The 23,655-nt window shown below is 38.4% G+C and overlaps 1 protein-coding gene across 1 annotated transcript in view; it reads left to right on the top strand.

The window, feature by feature from the left end:
- The first annotated feature begins 866 nt into the window (after positions 1 to 866).
- LOC150087275 (TATA box-binding protein-associated factor RNA polymerase I subunit B-like) overlaps positions 867 to 23,655 on the top strand; it is a 308,013-nt gene continuing 285,224 nt past the window's right edge. Inside the window, exons 1-2 of the mRNA XM_090372434.1 lie at positions 867 to 953; positions 10,616 to 10,807. Coding sequence (XP_090228560.1) covers positions 873 to 953; positions 10,616 to 10,807 — 273 coding nt within the window. The 5' untranslated portion in view covers positions 867 to 872. The remainder of the gene's footprint in view (positions 954 to 10,615; positions 10,808 to 23,655) is intronic.

Below are 23,655 nucleotides of genomic sequence, written 5' to 3'. Positions count from 1 at the left end.
ACACACAAAATGAAGGAGATTACGCAAGCCTAATTAGCCAATCAGTTAACTTAAGCGTAAAAACATCACTTTCGTACAAAAACAAATAAATAAAAATAACACTTTGTGGTATTTCTATTCCAAATATACAAATTCATTCAATTAATAAATCCATACTAGCCTAAATTCATTCAATTGAATGAATTAAGGCAGCTGTTCTTTCTAGGTGATTCCCTTCTAATTTTGACTCTCTCTCTCTCTAAGGGTAACTCGGGAATTTTTTTTTTTTTTTTTTGGCTGGTGCAGCATAGGCCTCAGGCTTCCTTGCACCATATAGCTAATAATAATAATAACAACTTTTTTGGCCGGTTCAACTTTTGTACAACTTTCTCTGCTAATATTCAGCTAGCTCAGTAGCTCGGCGTTTGCGGATGATCCTTTTTGGCCGGCATCGGTACACGGAATTTTTCCGGTAATATTCAGGATTCAGCAACGACGGTTTGCGGCGCCGTTGGTTGTCCTCTCCGTTGGCTAAAGGATTTGACCACGTGAGATTCGAGAGTGCAGAGTTAGTTGACCTACGTAGAATACATAAGGTGTCAGTTCAGTAAATACTGTAGTAAAATTGCTAGCGTGATGTGTAAAAGGAAGGAAATTAGCCCGGCAGGCGTGGTCTCTACCCGTCAATCATTGCCGTGTTGGCGAGTATAGAGGGGGTGCATCCTAAACTAAATCTTTGTGTAAAGAAGCAGTTTAGAATTGAAATTGGAACTATTTGGTGAATGCTTTGAGAATTTTAGAACGATACTGTTAAAACGATATAAGTGCTGTGTTTAGGAAGTCGTGTAATCTCAAAACTTCAGCGAGACAATTGCTGCGTAATTTTGAATGCCATGTTTCGTTGTGAAGTGTGTTGGGGCACAGAAATAAAAATACAAGAAGGTGGTTTGTTGTGTTTGCGCTGCCTTGTTTTTGTAAGTTGATGTGAAATACCGATAAGTACTAGAATGAGGTTCAAGTAGACCTTATAAGACAATGTAATTTTTTTGCTGCATGATGTCAAATTAATAAATATTTTAACTTTTGAAAAGTGGCGTATCCAGAAAATTATTCTTGCTGGAGTATAACCACATTCACAATACAGTAGACTCCAGAGGAGCGCATTAATTGGGATATTTGCAGCCCAGAAAGATTCTCGTGTTTATTTTCTTTTAGTAATGTACTATTACTGTTTTAGAAAATGAAATGCACAACGCATAATTTCTTATGGGTTTAGGTAACTAACTATATAATATCAGTGTAGATACACCATAGTTTACCCATAAATTTGAACTACGTATATAGTGTAAAGGAATCGTATCACATATTGTGGGTAACTTCACAACGAGATAGCTGGTATTGCATTACTTCAAATAAATAACGCTTCTCTAGTAGAGAAGACTACTGTTACAGTGGATTCCGGTTATTTTTGCCACCGGTTAATCGGGGCAGCCGTTTATTTGGGGCAAATCTTAAAAAACAAAAACCAATGGAGAAAATAACCAGGGTTTACTTCGCTTAATTGGGACAAAATGCCGTTTAATCGGGGCAGGAGACCTCAGCACTGGAGATTACCCTACGATTGTCTCTGACCGTACCACATAGTTCGGTCGGATTTCTGGAGGTCACAACCATAAAACAATAAAAACAATTAGCAGTCACCTGTTTATTGGGCTTTTCTGTTAGTGCAATCTATCATAAACGGACAGTAAACTCGATCTTACTGAATTTGCAATAATACCGACAGCTGGAATTCTGTGGGTTATTATGGTAAAATGTGTTTACACTTCCATGGAATCTTCAATCATATAAAAAAAATAATTTTCAATCTTCTCTTCATTCCTATTTTTAAAGCTTCCTAATTTGTTACTCTGTTCTCACTTGCGCGTGTTGTGTTACTTGCAATTTGTATGTGCCCTGTTCCTTGTCATTGATTGCTTATCTTTTTACAGTTTTAAATTTCAGCCCCCACCAACAAATGTCAATGAACAGAAATGCCAACTAGTTTAGTTAGTATGTACATATTACAGTGCGTATTAATTATTCCGATTATCACGTATATTCTTCCGATTAGTAGTAGTAGTAGTGGCACGTATCATTTAATTTTTTAATTGGTAAGGTAATAAAGGGTAAATTTGTGTTTAATATATCTTTACTTTTATAACCTGTGGATAATATTCCTCCTATTTTCGCTAATTAGAATCGCTGTTTAATAGAATTAAAATTCAATTCACAAACGTAGTAGTAGTGGCACATGATGCAAGAAAGCAAGTGTAGGAGCTTATGCAGCATCAGCCAAAAAAAAAAAAAAAAAAATCACACCATTCCCTCCAAATGCCTGTCCAGTTCCTCCTTAAATTTATTTCACCTATCAACTTCCACAACGACAGATGGAAGTTTGTTCCAGCAATTAACCACCCGCTGGCTAAAGGCAAATTTCCGCACATCTATTCTACATCTGTCCTTTCTTAATTTGAACTTATGTCCCCGTAGGTTGGTAATCTGAACAAGTGGAAGGATCCCATCAGAATTCAGCGTGCTCAACCCATTCAAGGCCTTATAGACCTCAATCAGATCACCGCGCAGGTGCCTAGTCTCCAGCCACTGCAATTTGCAGAACTTAAGCCTCTCTTGGTAAGAGAATCCCTTCATTCCCCTCACCAATCGTGTTGCTCTTCTCTGTACACGCTCAAGCAAATCTACATCCTTCCTAAAATGAGGCCTCCAGACCTGTACGCAGTACTCAAGGCATGGCCTGACCATTGCCTTATACAGAGGGACAATCACCTCCTTTTCCCTGCTAGCAAAATTCCTATATATCATTGACAAAACCCCATGACCTGCCCTAGCAGCCTGTCTGCACTGCTCAGAAAACTTCATATCTGACTGCACAATTACTCCCAGGTCTTTTTCATTTTCTACCACCTTAAGTGTAGTACCACACAGTTGGTACGTTTCTCTGGGGTTACTTCTACCCATATGCAGTACTTTGCATTTGTCAAGGTTGAACTTCAGTTGCCACTTCTTAGCCCATCTGCCCAAATTATCTAGATCCTGTTGCAGTAGCACACTGCCATTACTGTCATTAACAACCCTGCCAACCTTTGTGTCATCTGCAAACTTCGACATTAAGCCTGATATACCTTCATCAATATCATTGATAAATACACAAAACAACAGTGGACCCAACACCGAACCCTGTGGGACTCCACTAATAACATTAGTCCACGAAGAGCAGCACCCATTGATTACCACCCTCTGTCTTCTCCCACTTAACCATCCTTTTATCCATCCTTTTAATAGAATTAAAATTCAATTCACAAACGTGATCAGAATGACCGGCGCTTAGTGCACATCGTATAGTGAACTGTACTGTACTATTTTGAGTTCGTCGTGACGTGATTTGATTGTACAGTGAACTAATTGTAAAGGGAGGGGGGAGGGTAAATTGTATTTTTAACTATTTACGTGAAACTTCGGATAATTGGGGCAGCCGCTTAATCGGGCCAAAATGCACTAGTCCCGATGTGTCCCAAATAACCGGAATCGACTGTATTTATTTTCAGTGGATACCACCACTCAGACGATCGTTTCGAAGCTAGTTGTCTTCATTATCAGTGGGTGGGCAGGTACCCTGGTAATGCAATGCGCGATCACAATTGCGAAGTGCAATACCAGCTATCTCGTGAAGGCACCCACAATATGAGATACAATTAAAACGATGCCTTTACACTACATGCATAGTTCAAATTTATTATTATTATTAGCTATATGGTGCAAGGAAGCCTGAGGCTTATGCTGCACCAGCCAAAAAAAAAAAAAAAATTCCCTAGTTACCCTGAGAGAGAGAGAGAGAGAGAGATATGGATAAACTGGTGTATCTACACCGATACCATTACCGTTATACGGTAATTTTAACATTCCTCTCCATTTTTTTTTTTTTTTTTTAATTTGCATCCGTGTGCTTTCATTTGAAAACAGAAAATACTGCTCTTTATGTTTAACAAAAACTTCAGCTCATCAATAAATGTGAAAAAGATGCTGAAATGTTAAATTGTAATGCAGCTAATTATTATTAATAGCCATATGGTGCAAGGAAGCCTGAGGCTTATGCTGCACCAGGAAAAAAAAAGTTCCTGAGTTACCCTGAGAGAGAGAGAGAGAGAGAGAGTCAAAAGTAGAAGGGAATCACCAAGAAAGAGAAGAATGATGATTTCCAGTTCAGAACCCTGGGTGTGCCAAGCCCATACTCACCAGATGTGAGCCCTCCCCAGGGTTAACTTTGAAATTTCTGCAGTACCATTCACAGGTAACAAACCAAGAGACAAAGCTAACTACATTATTTTCCTTTTTTTTTTTTTTTTTTCAGAATAATGTTATTATTATTATTAATTGTATGGTGCAAGGAAGCCTGAGGCTTATGCTGCACCAGCCAAAAAAAAAAAAAAATCCCAAGTTACCCTAAGAGAGAGAGAGAGGAGAAGTAGAAGGGAATCACCAAGAAAGAGAAGGATGATGATATCCAATTCAGGATCCTGGGTGTGACAAGCCCAAACTCACCAGATGTGTTAAACTTCCAAACTTCAAACGTTGTGTAGTATACTTTGTGTATGTATATAAACATTTGTATGTGTCTGTTAATATATATCACACTCACATGCACTTTTATTCTGTATTCTATAGTCATCCTGGATCAGAAATCTGTTGTTTTGTGTAAAGAAAAGACCGCGAAAAGATCCAATAAGCAGCAGTGTTTGTTATAAATTATATAACTTATAATAAACTTGCTGTTTGTTGTCTATATGGCAGGGATCAGAAGAGTTTATGATGGTTCTTGTCTATTATCCTGTTTTTTTTTCATTGTAGCTGATAAACCAGAGCAATAGACCTAATAGTGGGCTTTGCATTTTTTGTGGCAACAAATATGCTTTGTCTAGTAATGTGGTCACCTGTGACTATATTTTTTTCCAAGACCAAAGCTTGGCAGGTGCGTTGATGTTTGTTTCTTGTACTTTTAGACAGTTTTTTAATCCTTGGCTTGTAACTGTCATTTTTAAAGTGATAGCACCATTTTATTAACCAGGGTCAGGAAGAGTATCATTAAGATTCAATCTTAAGAATTACTAAGGAAACATTTTTTCTGTGAGGCCAGGCCACTTGGACTTTAGAAAAACTATTCCTTCCATTTCATAGTTGATGCTTATTCCTTTAGTAGACATGTTTTTGCATCTCCTCATGTATTTTAGATTAGTGGCATAGAGGTAACATTTTTCTTCACCCCCCCCCCACCGAAGTAAAATTATTGATTATAAAAAGTAGTATGAAATGTGCTATTGCTGCTGGCAGTGGGTTTTAATTGGTACCATTTTTGCTGGTACCAATTAAAGTTCAGTTGCTTATAACTATTCTTAACTGTTCAGTTGGGGCTAAAGGCAATTGATGCAAGGAAGCAAGCTTATACAAAATCAACCAAAAAATAAAGCTACCCAATTTATCTGTCCATAATTTGTCTAATGCTTCCTTAAATTTATTCAAACTTACAATGCTAGATGGAAGTTTATTCTAACAATCAGTTACACTGGTTGAAAGCAAATTTTTGTATATCTATCCTGCAGCCATACATTTTCAGTTTATGCCCCCTTATGTGTGTTTTTTGAGAAAGAGTAAGGATGCCATCAGTATTTAGTTTACTCAATGTGCATAAAGTCTTAAATACTTAGTCAAATATCTTTGTAGGTGTCAATTTCCAAGTTGCAGAATTGAATTTTGTGGTATGAATATCCTTTTGTGTCCTTGATTAAACTTGTTGCCCTTCTCTGCACCTTCCAAGAAATTCACTTAAAATGAGTCTTCCAGTTCTGTATGCAGTAATCAGGATATGGCCTAACCATTGCTTTGTGTAATGGGATTTTTATCTTTTTTCTTGACCCTGCTGGCAAAATTTCTGTATATCATTGACACAACCCATGAGCCAACATGCCTGCATTGCTGAGGGAACTTTGTGTTAGACTGTACAATTTCCCCCAGGTCTCTTTCATTCTCCACCATCTTAAGTGTACTACCACCCAATTGGTATATCTTTATTGCCCATGTGCAGTGCTTGCCTTTATCCACATTAAACTTTAATTTCCAGTTCTGAGTTTTTTAATTTTTTAAAAAACGTTTGGGTGTATTTTTCTTAACCATCTGCCTAATTTTAAGTCCTGTTGCAGTAGTTTGTTTTGATTTCTGTCATTAACCTCCCCACCAATTTTACTTTTGTATCATCTGCAAACTTAGAAAATAAGCTTGATACTCCTTCATCAGTATTGTTAATAAATATCGAAAACAGCAAGGAGTCCAGAACCAAACCCGAGGGACCCAACTAATGACTTTAGTCCAAGAAGAGCAGTACCTATTAATAACTGCTCTTTGCCTTGTTCCCCTTCACCGTCCCTTTATCTGTAGCAGCAAATTGATCTGATGCCACACTGCTCCAATTTGTACAGCAGCCTTTCATGTGGAACAGTGTGGAAAGCACTGTGCCAGAATTATTTTTTGTACCCAGTTCTTTTGTTACTGCTTCATAGTTAACTGATCTCAGCCTGAGATCAGTTAACTATGAAGCTACTGAGTTGCAAATGTTCTGTAACCCAACCAATTTCTATTGTTCTGATGACATTTGTACTTGAAATCTGCATGTGTAGGGAAATACCTTTAACATCGGTCTCTTTGCCATACTATCGTAAAGAAATTTCCATTTAAACAATCCTCTGTCTTATAATAAAACTACTCTTTGAAACATTTGTTTCATAGATTTTCAGCTATATTTCAACTGAATTAATTTGTGCAGGACACTGCAGATATTTGTAATAGATAATAAAATTTCAAATATTGAAATTTTATCTATAAAGGGTGGCTGTAATTAAAGTTCACCTCTTCTGGTGTATCTACAGAGAAAAACTAATTAATAGAATATAGTATTAGTAACGTTCATATGGTGCAAGGAAGCTTGCACCATATGGCCATTATGTTGCATCAGCCAAAAAAAAAGGGTAAAATAATAAAATAAATAATAAAAGAAAAGGAAATAGACAACCTATGCATTTCCCTCCTTCTGTAGGTAACTATCCAGCTGACCTTTGAATTTCCCCAAACTGTCAGCCTCAGAATAAGGATACTTATTCCAGTAATTTATAACTCACTGGCTAAAATAAAACTGCCTGCAATCCAGTTTAAACATCTCTCCCATCACTTGAATTTATGGCCCCTAGGTTTGAGAATCATTTATAACCATAAAAATTTCATTCTCGTTCATTTTACTTTTGCCTCTCAGAGCCTTAAACACCTCAATCAAGTCTCTTCTAAGGTGCCTAGGTTCCAAGCTGTGCAACCTACATATTCAAAGTCTTTCCTCATATGGATGCCCTTTTGCCAATCTCACCAGGAGAGTTACCAGTCTTTGTACCCTTTCAACAAGCTCAATGTCTTTTTTTTAGGTGTCTCCCCACTTTAACTGTATTCCAAGTGTGGTCTAACAATAGCCTTATATGATTGGATTATGATGTCCTTATGATGTACTTCATGTTTGTTTGACAACCTAGAGACAGTAGAGAAGTACCCATTAGAATTTTTCTTCAATAGTTATTGTCAGGAGAGCATATTGTTCAAGGTTGTGGATAACCATGGACACAGGCTGATGTATTAGGATTATGGCAAAAATCATTTGATGCATTGTTTTTGTGGTCCACAACATGCTGAAACAAGAATTGCTTTATTTTGGTAGCACTGATCATATCAGACAGAGAATATTGGTAATATAGTTTGTAATGTTTGGTTTCAGGATGTCAGTATTACCAGGGCAGTAGAGTTCAAAAAATCAAGTCACTGAGATTCAGATTTGGTAATCAAGGTTTGGTAATACACTGAAGAGAAATTATGAATAATGATTAATTGTTAATGGTTTCATTGGTGGATATGCTTGTAGCAGTTATGACACTGGTCATGATATGTAGAAGAACACTGTCTTGTGTTAAATGATCATTCTTATTATTGGAATGATGAGTTAATCATTGCCTTGTCACACTATGCAAATATTGAGTGTGTCATTGGACCTGTTGCAAGGATCACTTCAAAGAGGAGGTACTAATAATGAATCCTGCAAATTTACACTGCACAGTGATTTTAGGTGGTGTATTGAATTGCCCTGGATCACATGTTCTCTTCTGCAGGTATGGTATTACACAGTATTTGCAAGAAATTGCACGTGTTACTGAATTAACCAACTCATCTAGAAGAAATTTCTAATCATGGTTGATCTTATGTGGATAACAGCACATTATAGTACAACCTTTTGGACTGTGTTTTGAGACAGTCCAAAAAAGACATAATGCCACATGTGTTGCTTGTTTCTCATGCATTCTACTCAATTTTTATTTGCAAGAGGCTGTGCTGGTGTATGTGTATTAACCTCCACTTCAGCTTTGCATAGTTGGTATGGTGTAGCACCCTATTGTGCCGCCACAAGGTTCTTGGAGCACTTTATAAAGGGGTAAAATGACTTTATTCTCCATCCTTAACACTGAATGGTGTGCTTCATAGTGTTTAGTTCAATTTACTGTACCACAGACTTAAAAATGTTCTGTCTGTATTTATATACAGGATGTCTCAAAAATATTGGTACAAACGTTTAGGGGAGGTAGGTAACGTCTAAAGGAATGTGAATCGCATAGGAACCCATAACCGGAAACGTCACCGTAAGTCGGTACACGGTGCTGTTCATCAGTTTGTGAGAGGGAAAATTTCTGGTTTACTCATTCAAGCAGTAGTCGCCGCACGAAGAGCATGCATCAGTATACGAACTGTGAGCTGGCAGACATGCACCTAGTATATGGATTAGCAGAGGGCCCACAGGTGTGCACCCCCATGCGGCACAACATCGCTTCACAATAAATGTGTGGGCAGGTATGGTCGGTGACTGCTTAGTCGGCCCATACCTGTTACCATCCCGCATGAACTCCGCTAAATATCGGATCTTTCTTGAACAAGTTCTACCAGGGTTACTTGACGATGTTCCAGCAAATGTGAGACAACATTTGGTTTCAACATGACGGGGCGCCTGCCCATTATGGAAGGTGTGTTCGTGACCATTTGAACAGGCGTTTTGGGCGTCGATGGATTGGCCGTGGTGGACCCATTGCCTGACCCCCACACTCGCCTGATTTATCGAGCTTTGATTTCTTTCTGTGGGGGGCCCTCAAATCTATCGTGTATGAATCGCCTGTGGAGACGGAAATGAATCTCGTGGCGAGACTCTTCTACGCTGCTGCTACTGTCAAAGAAACTCCACGTGTGTTTGACCGTGTCTGCCAATCCATGCTGCATCGGTGTCACGCATGCATCACGTCTCATGGTGGAACCTTCGAGCATCTGTTGTAACATCATGAAATGCATCCATCTCATACTCCATTGTTAATATTATGTCAAATAAATGTTTGCCACTAATTACTGTCTTGTGTCATTTCTGCTTCTTGTGCCTCTGCTACTACTTTCCCGTGATGTTTCTGGTTATGGGTTCCTATGCGATTCACATTCCTTTAGATGTTACCAACTCCCCTAAACGTTTGTACCAATATTCTTGAGACACCCTGTATAATGGTGTGCTTCCTAGTGTTTTTTGTTCAATTTACTGTACGACAGACCCAAAAATGTTCTGTCTGTATATATCTCTATGAATCGTTTCTTTCAATTTTGCTGTAATTTCTATAATTTTGTTTGCTTTCACAGACATGTTCTCATTGCAATCCCCTTCAACTGATGCAACTTCCTAGCTTATTAACATGTGCCTGAGGGTTATTTTGTCTCCCCATTTTTTTTTTTTTTAGTTCTTTTGCACTTACCCACGTCTGGGGTGGTGCCCCCAAAACCTCTCTCAGGCGTCTTGATTCCATTCAGAAGAGGGCAGTTATGAAATCACCCTGGTCTACTCAGTTTTCAGAAAAATAATTTTTCTTTGCTATTTATATAAACATTTCAAGAATTATTTATTGAATTGGGTCAAAATGTTAAAAGTGATCCACCTTTGCACCCATGATTTTTTGTACAGCTGACATGCCACTGGCATTTCACCATAGTGCAGTTTTTAATAGCACTGCTATTGTTTGGTTTCATGTGTCAAATGATTATGAATGTCTCAAGCACCTATACCTTATAATGGTGCACAAATTTTATTTGCATATGACTGAGCAGATATGTGTTTCTTATTATGATTAATGTAATTAAATTTTATAATTCACATCTCGATAGTGTGCATCCCAAATATGAATGCTGTTTATCAACCATTCTCTGCAGATGTGTCGAAGTAGGTGAACTTTAATTATATAGCCAACCTATATATTACAATAATAAAAATATTATTTTTAAAATTTTATCATAAAGTTATTTTTTATCTATGTCTAATTCAGAGATGATTATTATTAAAGATTTTCATTAAACATGGCTGTTTGTCTGTATCCTCGAGTATTTTAATTCAAAGAACACAGCTGTTTGACTACTTATCCATTACTGTTGTTCCTTTAATACTTTTAAATTTTTTTTTTTTTTTTTTTGTTATCTGCAGAATGATAATGGAAAAAGTGACAGAGAATGCATCACCAAAGAAAAACAGAAACGTAATCATTGCAGTTTTGAAGACAAAAATCAAGAACATGATGATCCAGGAAATACGTGGATTACTGCTGAGGCATTTAATGTTATAATTCAGAAGCAGGTTGAATGGCTTATTAAGCTTGGTGCATCCTCTCATTTAAAGGTATTATTTGCATATCATATATATGAAATTACTTTAGTTTTATTTTGATTTGCTATTTCTTCATTGTCAGTAAAACAGCAAAGTGTCTCATAGTGAGATTTGTATGTTCATTCCACTATTTTATCAAAAGGCACAAGAAGAAAATGTAAATCTCAAATGAATACAGAATTATACACAAAGTCATGGATTCAGAATTATACATAAAGTCATGAATTCAGACAAACACAAAACTAGGATCTGATTGCACTGCAGCACAAATGTTGCTGACAGATCACATTAGTATTAGTAGTTGCAAGAAAGCAAGCCCATTTCACCTGTCTATTCCCTCCAACAGTTTGTCTAGTTCTGTCTCGAATTTATTCAAGCTATCCACATCTACAACATCAGCCAGAAGTTTCTTCTGGTAATCAACCACCTGTGGCTAAAGGCAAACTTCTGCACATGTATTCTGCAACCATTCTTCCTTAATTTATATTTATGCTCCCTTGTGTGCATAGTCTGAGCAAGAGGAAGAATCAAATCAGCATTGAGCATGCTCAATCCATTCAAAGCTTTAAATATCTCAGTCAGATCACCTCGCAAGTGCCTAGTTTCCAGATGCTGCAGTTTGCAAAACTGAAGCCTTTCTTGATAAGAGCACCCTTTTATTCCTCTCACAAATATTGTTACCCTTCTCTGTACCTGCTCCAGCAGCTTTACATTCTTCCAAAAATGAGGCTTCCAGACCTGTATGGAGTACTCAAGATGTTGCTTGACCATTGCCTTATACAATGGAATAATTACCTCCTTATCCCTGCTAGCAAAATTTCTGCATATCATTGACAAAACCCATGTGCTGTCCTGGCAGTCTGTCTACACTGTCCAGAGAATTTTATATCTGACTGCACGATTACCTGCATGTCTTTTTCATTTTCCACTACCTTGAGTGTAGCACCACAGAGTTGGTACATTAATCTGCAGTTGCTGCTAAACATATGCAGTACTTTGCATTTTTTCAATGTTAAACTTCAATTGCCATTTCTCAGCCCATCTGCCTAATTTTTCTAGATCTTGTTGCTGTAGCAGTAGCATATCATCATTGTTGTCATTAGCCACCCTGCCAACTTCCATATCATCTGTAAACTTAGATATTAAGCTTGATATACCTTTGTTAATACTATTAATAAATGAAGAAAACAACAATGGGCCCAGCATTGAACCCTTGGGGACTGATAACGTTAAACCATGAAGAGCAGTGCCCATTGATAACCACTCTGTCTTCTTCCACTCAACCATCCCTTTATCCATAGCAGTAACTTGCCCTTAATGCCAAAAAGCTTTCCTGAAATCCAAATATATGATATCAGAATTATTTTTTGCATTCAGTTCCTTTGTAACTGCATCATCGTATCCAATTAGATTGGTCAGACAAGATTGCCCCTTGACAAACCCAGCCGTGATTGAAGTATAACTCTACTCCTGTCTAGATGGTCCTGCATTTCTTGTTTAACCAGTGACTCCATTTTTCCTTGAACAGAATTAAAAAAAAAAAAAAAAAGTTCTTGTTTATACTCCGGCATGACCAACGAGTCAGTGGAGTTTACAATAAATCAATCAATACAAATGTTAATCGTATTTAGCAGTCATGGGCACGAACCCTGGTCCATTCAAAGAGCATGTGCTACTGCACTTGTGCTCCTGACCACTCGGCTACGTCAAGCTAACAGGTCTCTAATTACTCATGTGCCACTGTGAATTTGGGGATACATTTTCATATCTCCAGTCTGGAGACTTCCCCTAAATCCAAGGATGCTTTTATAATTATGATTAAAAGTTTGCTTACCTTCTTTGCTGCCTCGTTTGATATAATTGGTTCGATTCCATCCACACCAGGTGCCTTTCCAACATTTAACTTTAGCAATTTCTCTTCTACTTTCTTCAGTTATTAAAAATCATTAAGTTCTCTGGTAGAGTTTGATAAACTTCTGGCATCCACCCCTAAAGAATTCCTCATGTGTGAATGTTGGTGCAAAATACAAGGGTGGTTCAATAAAGGATTGCCCGACCTAGCTGCAGAGGTACTAGCCTATTGATTCTTGGCATAGTCCTTCTTTAGTCCTTCTCTACATAGCCACCATGCAGATTTACACATTTTCCCCACTGATAGATGAGGCTACAGATACAGTTTTTGTAGAAGTATCAGTAGAGGCATACGATGCAAGAAAGCAAGCTTATGCAGCATCAGCAAAAAAAAAAAAAAAAAAAACGCTCCGATTTAACCCCTCCGTTTGTTCTAAATACCTGTCCAGCTCAGCCTTAAATTTATTTAGGCTATCAACTTCCACAACAAAAGATGGAAGTCTATTCCACCAATCAGCTACCCGCTGGCTAAAGGCAAACTTCCGCACATCTATCCTACAACTGTCTTTTCTCAATTTGAATTTATGCCCTCTCAGGAGATTCTGAGCAAGAGGAAGAATCCCATCAGCATTGAGCATGCTCAAACCATTCAAGGCTTTATACACCTCAGTCAGATCACATCGCAGGTGCCTAGTCTCCAAACATTGTAATCTGCAAAACTTAAGCCTTTTTTTTTATGCCTTTGTTCCATTCACTAATCTTGTTGCCCTTCTCTGTACTCATTCCAACAGCTCTACATCCTTCTTAAAATGAGGCCTCCAGACCTGTATACAGTACTCAAGGTGTGGCCTGACCATTGCCTTATACAAAGGGATAATCACCTTCTTATCCCTGCTAGAAAAATTCCTGTGTATCATTGACAAGACACCACGAGCTACTCTTGCACACCGTCTGCACTGCTCAGAAAACTTCATATCTACCTGCACAATTACCCCCAGGTCCTTTTCATTCTCTACCACTGTCAGTGTAGTACCATAGAGTTGATACATTACTCTGGGGTTACTGCTTCCCATATGTAGTACTTTACATTTGTCAATGTTAAACTTCATTTGACACCTCGAGCCCATCTCCTCAACTTTACTAGATCCTGTTGCAGCAGCATACTGTCATTAGTGTCATTAACAACCCTGCCAACCTTCGGATCGTCTCAAACTTGGATATTAAGCCTGATATACGATCATCAATATCATTTATAAATACAGGAAACAACAATGGACCCAACATTGAACCATGGGAGATTCCACTAATAATATTAGTGCACGAAGAGCAGTGTCCATTGATTACCAATCTCTATCTCTTCCCACTCAACCATCCCTTTATCCATAACAGCAATTTGCCTCCAGTGCTGCACTGCTCCAATTTGTGCAGCAGTCTTCCATGTGCAACAGTATCAAAAGCCTTTCTAAGATCCAAATATATGATATCAAAGTTATTCCCTACATCCAGTTGCTTTGGGACCACATCATAGTATCCAATCAAATTGGACAGACAAGACTTCCCTTAACAAACCCATGCTGTGTCCGAAGTATAACTGAAGTCTTGTCTAGATGATCCTGCAATGTTTCTTTAACCAGTGCCTCCATTAATTTCCCTGTAACAGAAGTTAAACTAACAGATCTATAATTACTTGTGTCGCCCTTTGATCCTCCTTTGTGAATTGGGGTCACATTTACACTTCTCCAGTCCATGGGTACCTCGCCTGAGTCCAAGGAAGATCTCATAATTATGGTTAAGGGTTTTCTTACTACCTTTGCTGTCTCCTTTAATATAACTGGATAGATCCCATCCACCCCAGGTGTCTTCCTTATTTTTATCTTCAACAATTTCTCTTCCACTTTGATCTGAGTTATTACAAAATCACTTACAATATTTTGGGATTACTGTTTCCCAGGTGTAATACCTTACACTTTGTTGGATTAAAGCATAGCTGCCATTTTTCTGACCATTCCTGAAGTCTATCTAGGTCTCTCTGAAGGAGCTCAGCTTGACAGTGATCACTAACAACTCTACCAATTTTAACATCATCTGCAAATTTAGACATCACACCCTCTATCGCTTCATCGATGTCGTTTATGAAAATTAAAAACAACGGTGGTCCTAATACTGATCCTTGGGGAACCACACTTCTTACATCAACCCAATCTGAGGAATAGCTATTTATCACAACCCTCTGCCTCCTGCCCTGAAGCCATCCTGCTATCCATCTAAGGATTTTCCCAGTGATTCCAACCTGTTCCAGCTTATAAAGCAACCGCTCATGTGGGACTGAGTCAAAAGCTTTGCTGAAATCTAAATAAACAATGTTGAAATTATTCCCTAAATCCAGCTCGTGAGTGACCCTTTCAAAATAGCGAACCAGATTTGTGAAACATGATTTTTCCCTTTACAAAACCATGCTGAGTATCCTTGAGAATTTCAATTTGATCCAAATGATCCTGAATTCCACCCTTGATCATTGCCTCCATGATATTCCCTACCATTGAAGTCAGACTGACAGGTCTATAATTTCCCACTTCACTCTTAGAGCCACCCTTATGTATGGGAGATACATTGGCACTTTTCAAATCTAAGAGAATCTCCCCAGAGTCTAGTGTTGCTTGCATAATTAGCCTCAATGGTTCAACATGCTCAGTTGCCGCCTCCCTTAAGATTATAGGGTATATTTCATCAACTCCAGGAGCCTTACTGGCCTGTAGGCTCGAAAGGTTTCTCATTAAATAATCTTGCGAAATTTCAATATCATTAATTACATATTTTTTAACTTCGCTCCCACAATTTCCCATTGCCACAAAAGGTTTTTCATTTGCAAATATCGATGCAAAATAACTGTTGAGTTCATTTGCAGTGGCATCTGGTGTATTTAATGCTATCCGCTTTCCCTTACATAAAGGTCCGATCTGGTTTGTCCTGCTCTTCTTGGCATTTATATATGTGAAGAATTCCTTATCCCCCCCCCCCTTTGCTCTGTTTGCTAGTGATTTCTCATAAACTGCCTTTGCCTGTCGAACCTTTTCTGTGGCTCTATTACAGATCATCTTGTAGCTGTTATAGGCTTCAGTACTTTTTATTGCTCTGTAACCTTTCCATGCCACCTTTTCTGCTCAAGTAATGTGGCAACTTCACTATTCATCCAGCTTCGAACCGTCCTCGTGGAGTATTTTTTTAATGGTAAATACACATTCAAGGCATCTGTGATTAATATTTTAAAAGCATACCACAATTAAAATTATTCATTCTCTGTGCGATATCTACCCAGTTAATAGAGGCCATGTAGTACCTTAAGGCATCGTAATTTCCTTTTCTGAAATTAAAACCCATTCCTTTGCCTTTTACTGCTGCTACTTCTCTCATCATCATCCCCCGTAGAACTCCGTGATCACTTCCTGCTACTGGTTCCTCTACTGTCAGCCCTGTTATGTCATCTGATTCATGGGTGATGATGAGGTCTAGGATATTCTTTTCTCTAGTATTTTCCCTGACATGTTGATACAAATAACAGTCATCTAGTTGATTTAAAAATTTTGTTCCCCGTGTTGAGTTTCCTTCCCATTCACTCCAGTCAATTAGAGGCAAATTGAAATCACCCATAATAAGACATTGACGCTTACTTGCCCAAAGCAAAATGGGAAGCATTCAAAATTCTTTGAATGCTTCCCATTTTGAATTTGCTTTTGGTAAAATCATCAGTTGGTCCCACCGTATGGAATTTAAATACTGTCATAGAACTCTGTAGTCGCCTTTACGAAAGCAAAAACCCGTCCCTTTACCCCTAATGGTAGTTACCTCTTTGAGTGACGCCTCCATAGCCAGGTGGGCAGGAGCAGTAGTGCATAGCACATGCTTCTTGATTAGACTGGGGTTTGAGCCCGTGACCACCAAATACAGAGGACGTGGAAAGGTCAGGGAATGACCACCGCATATTCCCGGAGCAATATGGCCTTAGCTGCTAATGCTCCTAAAAAAACCAAATAGCAAACCTCTTTGAGTAAATCCCATTTGAGCACACTGTGATCACTGCCACCTAGTGGTTCCTTTATCTACAGATTCTTAATGCATGAAGAATCACTACTGATAATCAGGGCGCCTCCGTAGCCAGGTGGGAAGGAGCAGCAGTGCGTAGCACACGCTTCTTGATTAGACCGGGGTTTGAGCCGTCACCACCAAATACGGAGGATGCGGAAAGGTCAGGGAATGACCACCGCATATCCCGGAGCAATATGGCCTTAGTTGCTAATGCTCCTAAAAACCAAATAACAAACAAACAAACAACTGATAATCAGTTTCAAGAGTATTACTCCCTCTAGTTGCCTCCTGAACATGCTGATGTAGAAAACATCAGCATGTTCATCCAATAAATCCACAAAAGCCTTGCTAGTGTGTGAATGACCAACCCACAAATTCCAGTCAATATCCCGGAAATTAAAATTCCCCATTATAAGTCACTCCGATTTACTGGCCCACTCTTTCTCTGCACAATTGCTCATTATACTTATTAGATTCATTAGGCATATAACACACCTACTCTAATTTTCCCTTTCACAGACTTAACACTGCATTGTTCACCAACATCAATTGGATGCATTTTCTTAGATTTTGTTTCTTAACTAACAGCATAACCCCCTCCTACCTTACTGTCCTGTCTATCCTTCCTGTACTCTCCAAATTCCAATTCTGCACTGCTTATGTCTGTGCGGCACCACCTCTTTGTGATATCCCAACAGTATCTGCCTTTGATGTCTTGACTAGCACTTCAAGCTCATAAAATTTATTAACTATACTCCTAGCATAGTTAACTATATACAAGTATACATGCACCTGTTCCTATTCTTAGCTGCCCTAACACAACCCATGTGTTTACTTGTACTGCAATGATTTCCAACAGTCCAGGAAATCTCCATTGCCTTGCTTTCCATGCTGCTGCTCATTCCAATAGAAGCAATGCAAGAATCACTTTCACCTGTGCCAGCGGCTACTGTTAATCTATTAGTCCGTGTATCCCCCTCATTCTAGCAGTTTTCCGACCCACTTAACACTGTCTCGAAAGCATCAGCAAATATTTTTGCACCCTTTCTATTTAAGTGTATCCCAGCCCTGTAGAAGTAGTCTCTCCTGTTAACAAGCAAAGTGATGAGGTTGGTCATGACTCTGTTGCAGAAATGAATGTTTCATCGTTAGGGAAGTGGGCCCCCCGAAGAAATGATTTGAGGGAAGGAAACAAGAAGAAGTCCGATGGTGCAAAATCTGGTGAGTAGGTTGGATGGGGCAGTATTTCATATCCAGAAGTGGCCGCTTGTGTTGTTGCAATTTCAGTATGGGGCATGAAGGTCTTGAAGCATTCTCACACCTTTGGACAGCATGCCTTTTTTTTTTTTTTTTTTTGATTTTTTTCCCATAATTTTGGGAGTAAGTTGTCATAATAGGCACCTGTAATTGTTCTACCTGTTGGCAGGCAATCAGTTATTATTACACCTTTCTCATCCGAAAAAACACTGTCAGCAAGACCTTTCCTGCTAATGCTTGGACCCTTGTCTTCTTGGGGGGGGGGAACTATGATGTTGCCATTCCATGGACTGCTTTTTACTTTCAGGGTCGAAATGGTGTATCCAGCTTTCATCCTGAGTGATTAGACAAGAGAAAGTCTTCCTCATTTTTTTTTTTTTTTGGCACAGGGCTAACAACTCTTGTAATTTCTGTTGTCAATCAGCCTTCTGGAAACCAGTCAATAATCGGGGAATCCATCTTGCACTCAATTTTTGTAAATGGAGTTGGTCATGAAGGACTGTTTCAACAGAGCCCACACTAATCTTCACCTCCTGGGACAATTCACACACAGATATCCGGCGATCTTCTGTGGTTAACGACTCCTTTTCTGATCGTGCTGTCATCAATGGCTGAATGAGGATGACCTGGAATGGGCTCAGATTCCACTGATGTCCGACCACACCTAAACTGTCTATGCCAGTGCTTCATAATGCCATAGGATGGGGCTTCATCCTTATATACAGCAGTCATCTCCTCGTGGATTTCTTTAGGAGAGTTCCCCTTCAAGAACAGATACTAGATTAAAATTGGCTTCAACTTTGTCCATGATGCTACTTCGTCACACGTTCAGGTCTGTAAGAGAAAAACAATTAAGACAGGGCTGAAATTTTACACCTTTAGTACAGAGATATGTATGATGCTACACACAAAATATCATGACTGTGCGATATGTGGAAGTTGGTGAGGCTATTCTTTATTGAACCACCCTCATATTATTTATCTTGTTAGTCAACTGAACAAGATCGTCAACAGTCAAACCATCGATATCAAGTGGGCAAATGTGATTTATCCTCTTCCTTCTAGTGTTTACTTAAGAAAAGAGGTCTTTGCTATTTCCTATTCCTTTGCTTTGTTGTGCAACAGAATTAAAGTTACCCAAATGTCTGGATCTCTTGTTTTTGATGGTATATTGCTGGTCAGCTCTGAGAAACCTTGCATAATGTAGTGCAGCAGCAGTCCCTGTGAGTTGAAGAACAGCTTGGGCATATTTTTCCAAGTACTTTTTAAAGTATTGAATATCCTGGTGATTTATGTATCCACTGCCTACCCATCACTTACTCTCTGGTTCAGAGTGTTTGCACCATGCATCATACACGGTTATTATCTAGTCCACGAAGCCATTTGTCTCCTCTTCATTTGGCACACATCCCATTTGCAAATGCTTCTGTTTATAATTGAGACATTTGGGAATCCATTTTATGCAGACCTTACTAGACTGAATTCTCTCATGTTTTATGGTGTAGACAGGCCCATTACTGATATACTGCTTTCTACTCATGATCTGCCCTATGACTTCTGTGACAACTGCATGAGCTTTTATTGGGCTCAGGGTCATTTTGCAGTTTTTTTTTTTTTTTTTTAATCATGCTAATGATTTGCCCATTTTGGGCATGATACACACATTGGGCTACTTTTTCATATGTCAATGAATTTCTGCAGGAGAGGCCTTCTACTTAAGAAACTGAAATATGTTGCATTGTGCTAATTTGGAATCATTTGTCGTTCTGAATGCCATATTGTCTTTGCTTCTGTGCATCACTCCCCATATATACAGGACAGTCCTATTGTCCAGTAGAAGTATTAATATCAGTCTTTAAATTACAGCAGGCTTTAAATTATTACCCTTGTTATAATGCAGTTTGCTCTATGCTGATTTGCTGTAATACTTTTCTTATATTATAACCCATATCTCACTCTAGCACTGTCACAACTCACTATAATGCTCTTTTACCAGTATACAGATAAAATTTTTGGCATGTTTTACGAAAAAGTTTCATCTGATGTAGTTGATAGCTTGAAAATGAATAGCAAAACAGCATTAAAAAGTTTCCCATACCGACTTGTGAAATTTTCTTCCATGCTAATTTAATTGCATTATGGTGGCTTGTTACTTAGTTCCGAGATCAATATTTTAAAAAATGATCAAGTATATTTCTTGTAATATTTGCGTTATATGCATTTATCTGAAGTCTAGTCATCACTCAGTACAGTGTTAGGTAAAGGACAGTTTACTTGAACATTGTATAATAATTAATGCAGCGCAGCTACATTTTTGAAGATTAATAATGGCAAATAAGAATTAAAAGGCAACAATGTCTGGATGCGGTACGAAGCCTACTAAGGTAAGAAAAAAGACTGAATTTTAAAATTAAATTATACGTTTTGAAGCGAATCGATTCCATTCAACAACAAATAGATGTGTGCAATCATTTAGGACTGGCAGATTCAACTGTAAGAACAATTATAAAAAATAAAGAATTAATTTTAGCAGCAGAAAAGACAACTGTTCCACTGCAAACAACTAAATGAGTTACGGCTAGGCCTTCTATTATAATTGAAATGGAGAGACTTCTAAATAATTTTATTGAAGATAATATCCAATGCATAATTCCGTTAAGTTAAATATTATTAAATAAAAAGCAATTAGCCTATATGATGATCTGAAGAAAGCTCACCTTAAAAAAAAAAAAAAAAAAAGTGGAACCATTTAAAGTTAGTAAGGGCTGGTTCGATAGATTTAAAATTCAGGAAGAAGCCACAAGTGCTGATCTAGAAGGAGCCGAAACTTTCAAAAAAAGAACTTAAAATTATTGAAGAGAGGTGTTATACTTCTCAACAAGTTTTTAACATAGATGAAACGGCTTTTTTGGAAACGAATGCCTAAAAGAAGTTTCATATTGAAAGAAGCAAAAAACATGCCAGGCTTTAAAGTGGCGAAGGAGCGCTTGACTTTATTGTTGAGTGGTAACGCTAATAAATTCATGATTTTAATTGGTATTTTAAGTTTAATTTTGATACGTAATGTAATTACTTACTACATAATTATATAGGTATGTAATGGAGAATATTTTATATGTACAGATTTTTAATATTAAGTATTTTGACTGATATTTGGTGTCTTTTCACTACCATTTATTATTTGTGAGTCACAGTGGTATAGACCGCGACTCACAAATACATATGTTACATTATGGGAATACGGCGCTCGCTTAGCACTGATTCACTTAGCACTTTGTTTTTCCGCAATGAATCATCAGTGTTAAGCGGGGTTCACCTGTATACTCTTTTCAGTGCATAATTTAAATTTAGATAATAGAAATTTTTTTGACTTACCCTTGTAGCTCATGGACTGTTAGCATTAGCAGAGGCGTATGATGCAAGAAGGCAAGCTTATACAGCATCAGCCAAAAAAAAAAAAAAAAAAACAATTCCCATTTCATGCATCCATTCACTCTAAAAGTTTGTCCAGTTCTTCCTTGAATTTATTTAAGCTGTCAACTTCCACAATGATAGATGGAAGTTTGTTCCAGCAATCAACTACCTGCTGGTTAAAGGCAAATTTCCACACGTCTATTATACAACTATCTTTCCTCAATTTGAATTTATGCCCCTCAGGTTCGTAACCTGAGCAAGAGGAGGAACCCCATCAGCATTCAGCCTGCTCAACCCATTCAAGGCCTTATACTCCTCAACCAGATCGTGTTGCAGGTGCCTAGTCATCAGATGCTGCAGAACTTGAGCCTTTCTTGGTAAGAGTAACCTTTTGTTCCCCTCACAAGTCTTGTTGCCTCACCAGTCTCTGTGCTCATTCTAGCAACTTTACATCCTTCCTAAAATGCATCCTCCAAACGTGTATGCAGTACTCAAGGTGTTGTCTGATCATTGCCTTGTACAAGGGGATAATCATCTCCTTATCCATGCTAGCAAAATTTCTGTATATTATTGACAAGATCTCATGCTCTGGCACCCTATCTGCACTGCTCAGAAAACTTCATATCTGACTGCACAGTTACCCCAGGTCTTTTTCATTCTCCACTATCCTGAGTGTAGTACCACACAGTTGGTACATTTCTCTGGGGTTAACTGCAACCTATATGCAGTACTTTGCATTTGTTAGTGTTAAACTTCAGTTGCCACTTCTCAGCACATTTGCCCAACTTTCCTAGATCTTGCCGCAGTAGCATACTGTCATTAACAACACTGCCAACCTTTGTATCATCTGCAGGCTTGGACATTAAACCTGATATACCTTCATCAATATCATTGATAAATATACAAAACAACAATGGGTCCAATACCGAACTCCAGGGGAACTGCACTAATAACAGTCCCCGAAGAGCAGTGTCCATTGATTACTACTTTCTGTCTTCTCACACTCAACCATCCATTGTAGCAACTTGCCCTTAATGCCATACTGCTCCAATTTGTATAGCAGTCTTCCATGTGCAACAGTATCAAAAGCTTTCCTGAAATCCATGTATATGATATCAAAATTATTTTTTGCATTCAGTTCCTTTGTGACCACATGTTGTATCCAATCAAATTGGTTAGACAAGGCTTTCCCTTAACAAACCTATGCTGTGTCTGAATTATTACTGCAGTTTTGCCTAGATGATTCTGCAATGCTTCTTTACCAGTGACTCCATTTTTTTCCTTGCAACATAAGTAAAACTAACAAGTCTGTAATTATTTGTGTCACTCTGATCCCCTTGTGTGAATTGAAGATACATTTGCACATCCCCAGTCCATGGGGGACTTCCCCTGAGTCCAAGGATGCTCTCATAATTATAGCTAAGGGTTTGCTTACTTCCTTTGGCCCCGGGTGCCAAGTGCTTTGTGACTGAACGATTCTTTGAGTTATTTAAAGAGCATTTTCTCACTGTGTCAGTGCTTATTAATTTGGAAAGTTTTTCTCTTACATTTAAAGTAATGTACTGTTAACTTATTCTTACAAATTGCAAGTTACAGAAAGGAAAACCACCTTTCTTTTTTCTTTCCTTAAAACTAACAAACTAACTCTTACACCGCTTGGTCAGTCTAGCGGCACTGATCCTGCCTCCCCGTGGCACGGCCAGTAACCTTGACAGAAAAGGTTCCCTGCCAAGGGCTAAAAGGAGCTAACATGGATCATGAAGACTGTTATCCATCTGTTGAGCCTCATGGCTCAACTTGTTCATGTACAGACCAGACTGACTTTCACAGTTACCATCCCAAGAGACAAAGAACAGAAGGATCCAAAAAGGAATCGCCACTGTTTCTTATTATACATTCCCAAACAAGTCAACCATTGGGTGCACTTTCTCTGTTTCTTATCCAGAAAAATGTCTTGAGAATGCCGCCGGACCACCTAAAATGGTGAAAAGACTCCACTCTGGAGATCTACTTATAGAGAGACAATGAATAGCAGGCACTCTGAAACCCTGCTAAGAATCTCAAAATTTGTGAATCTTCCTGTCACAGTAACTCCACATGTCACCCGAAATACATCCAAAGGAGTGCTGTCTGAATGAGACCTAATCAATGTTACTGAAGCGGAATTAGTCCAAGTGCTACAAGACCAAAAAGTTGTACAGGTAGAGCGAATTAAAATCAAGAAAGATGCTGAACTGGTTCCGACACGCAGTGTT

Source organism: Mastigoproctus giganteus, chromosome 4, assembly GCF_048544385.1.
Source record: "Mastigoproctus giganteus isolate SK-2022 chromosome 4, ASM4854438v1, whole genome shotgun sequence".
NCBI lineage: Eukaryota > Metazoa > Arthropoda > Arachnida > Uropygi > Thelyphonidae > Mastigoproctus > Mastigoproctus giganteus.
The sequence above is the reverse complement of the archived record's forward strand: the minus strand, read 5'-3'. Positions and strand labels throughout refer to the sequence as shown.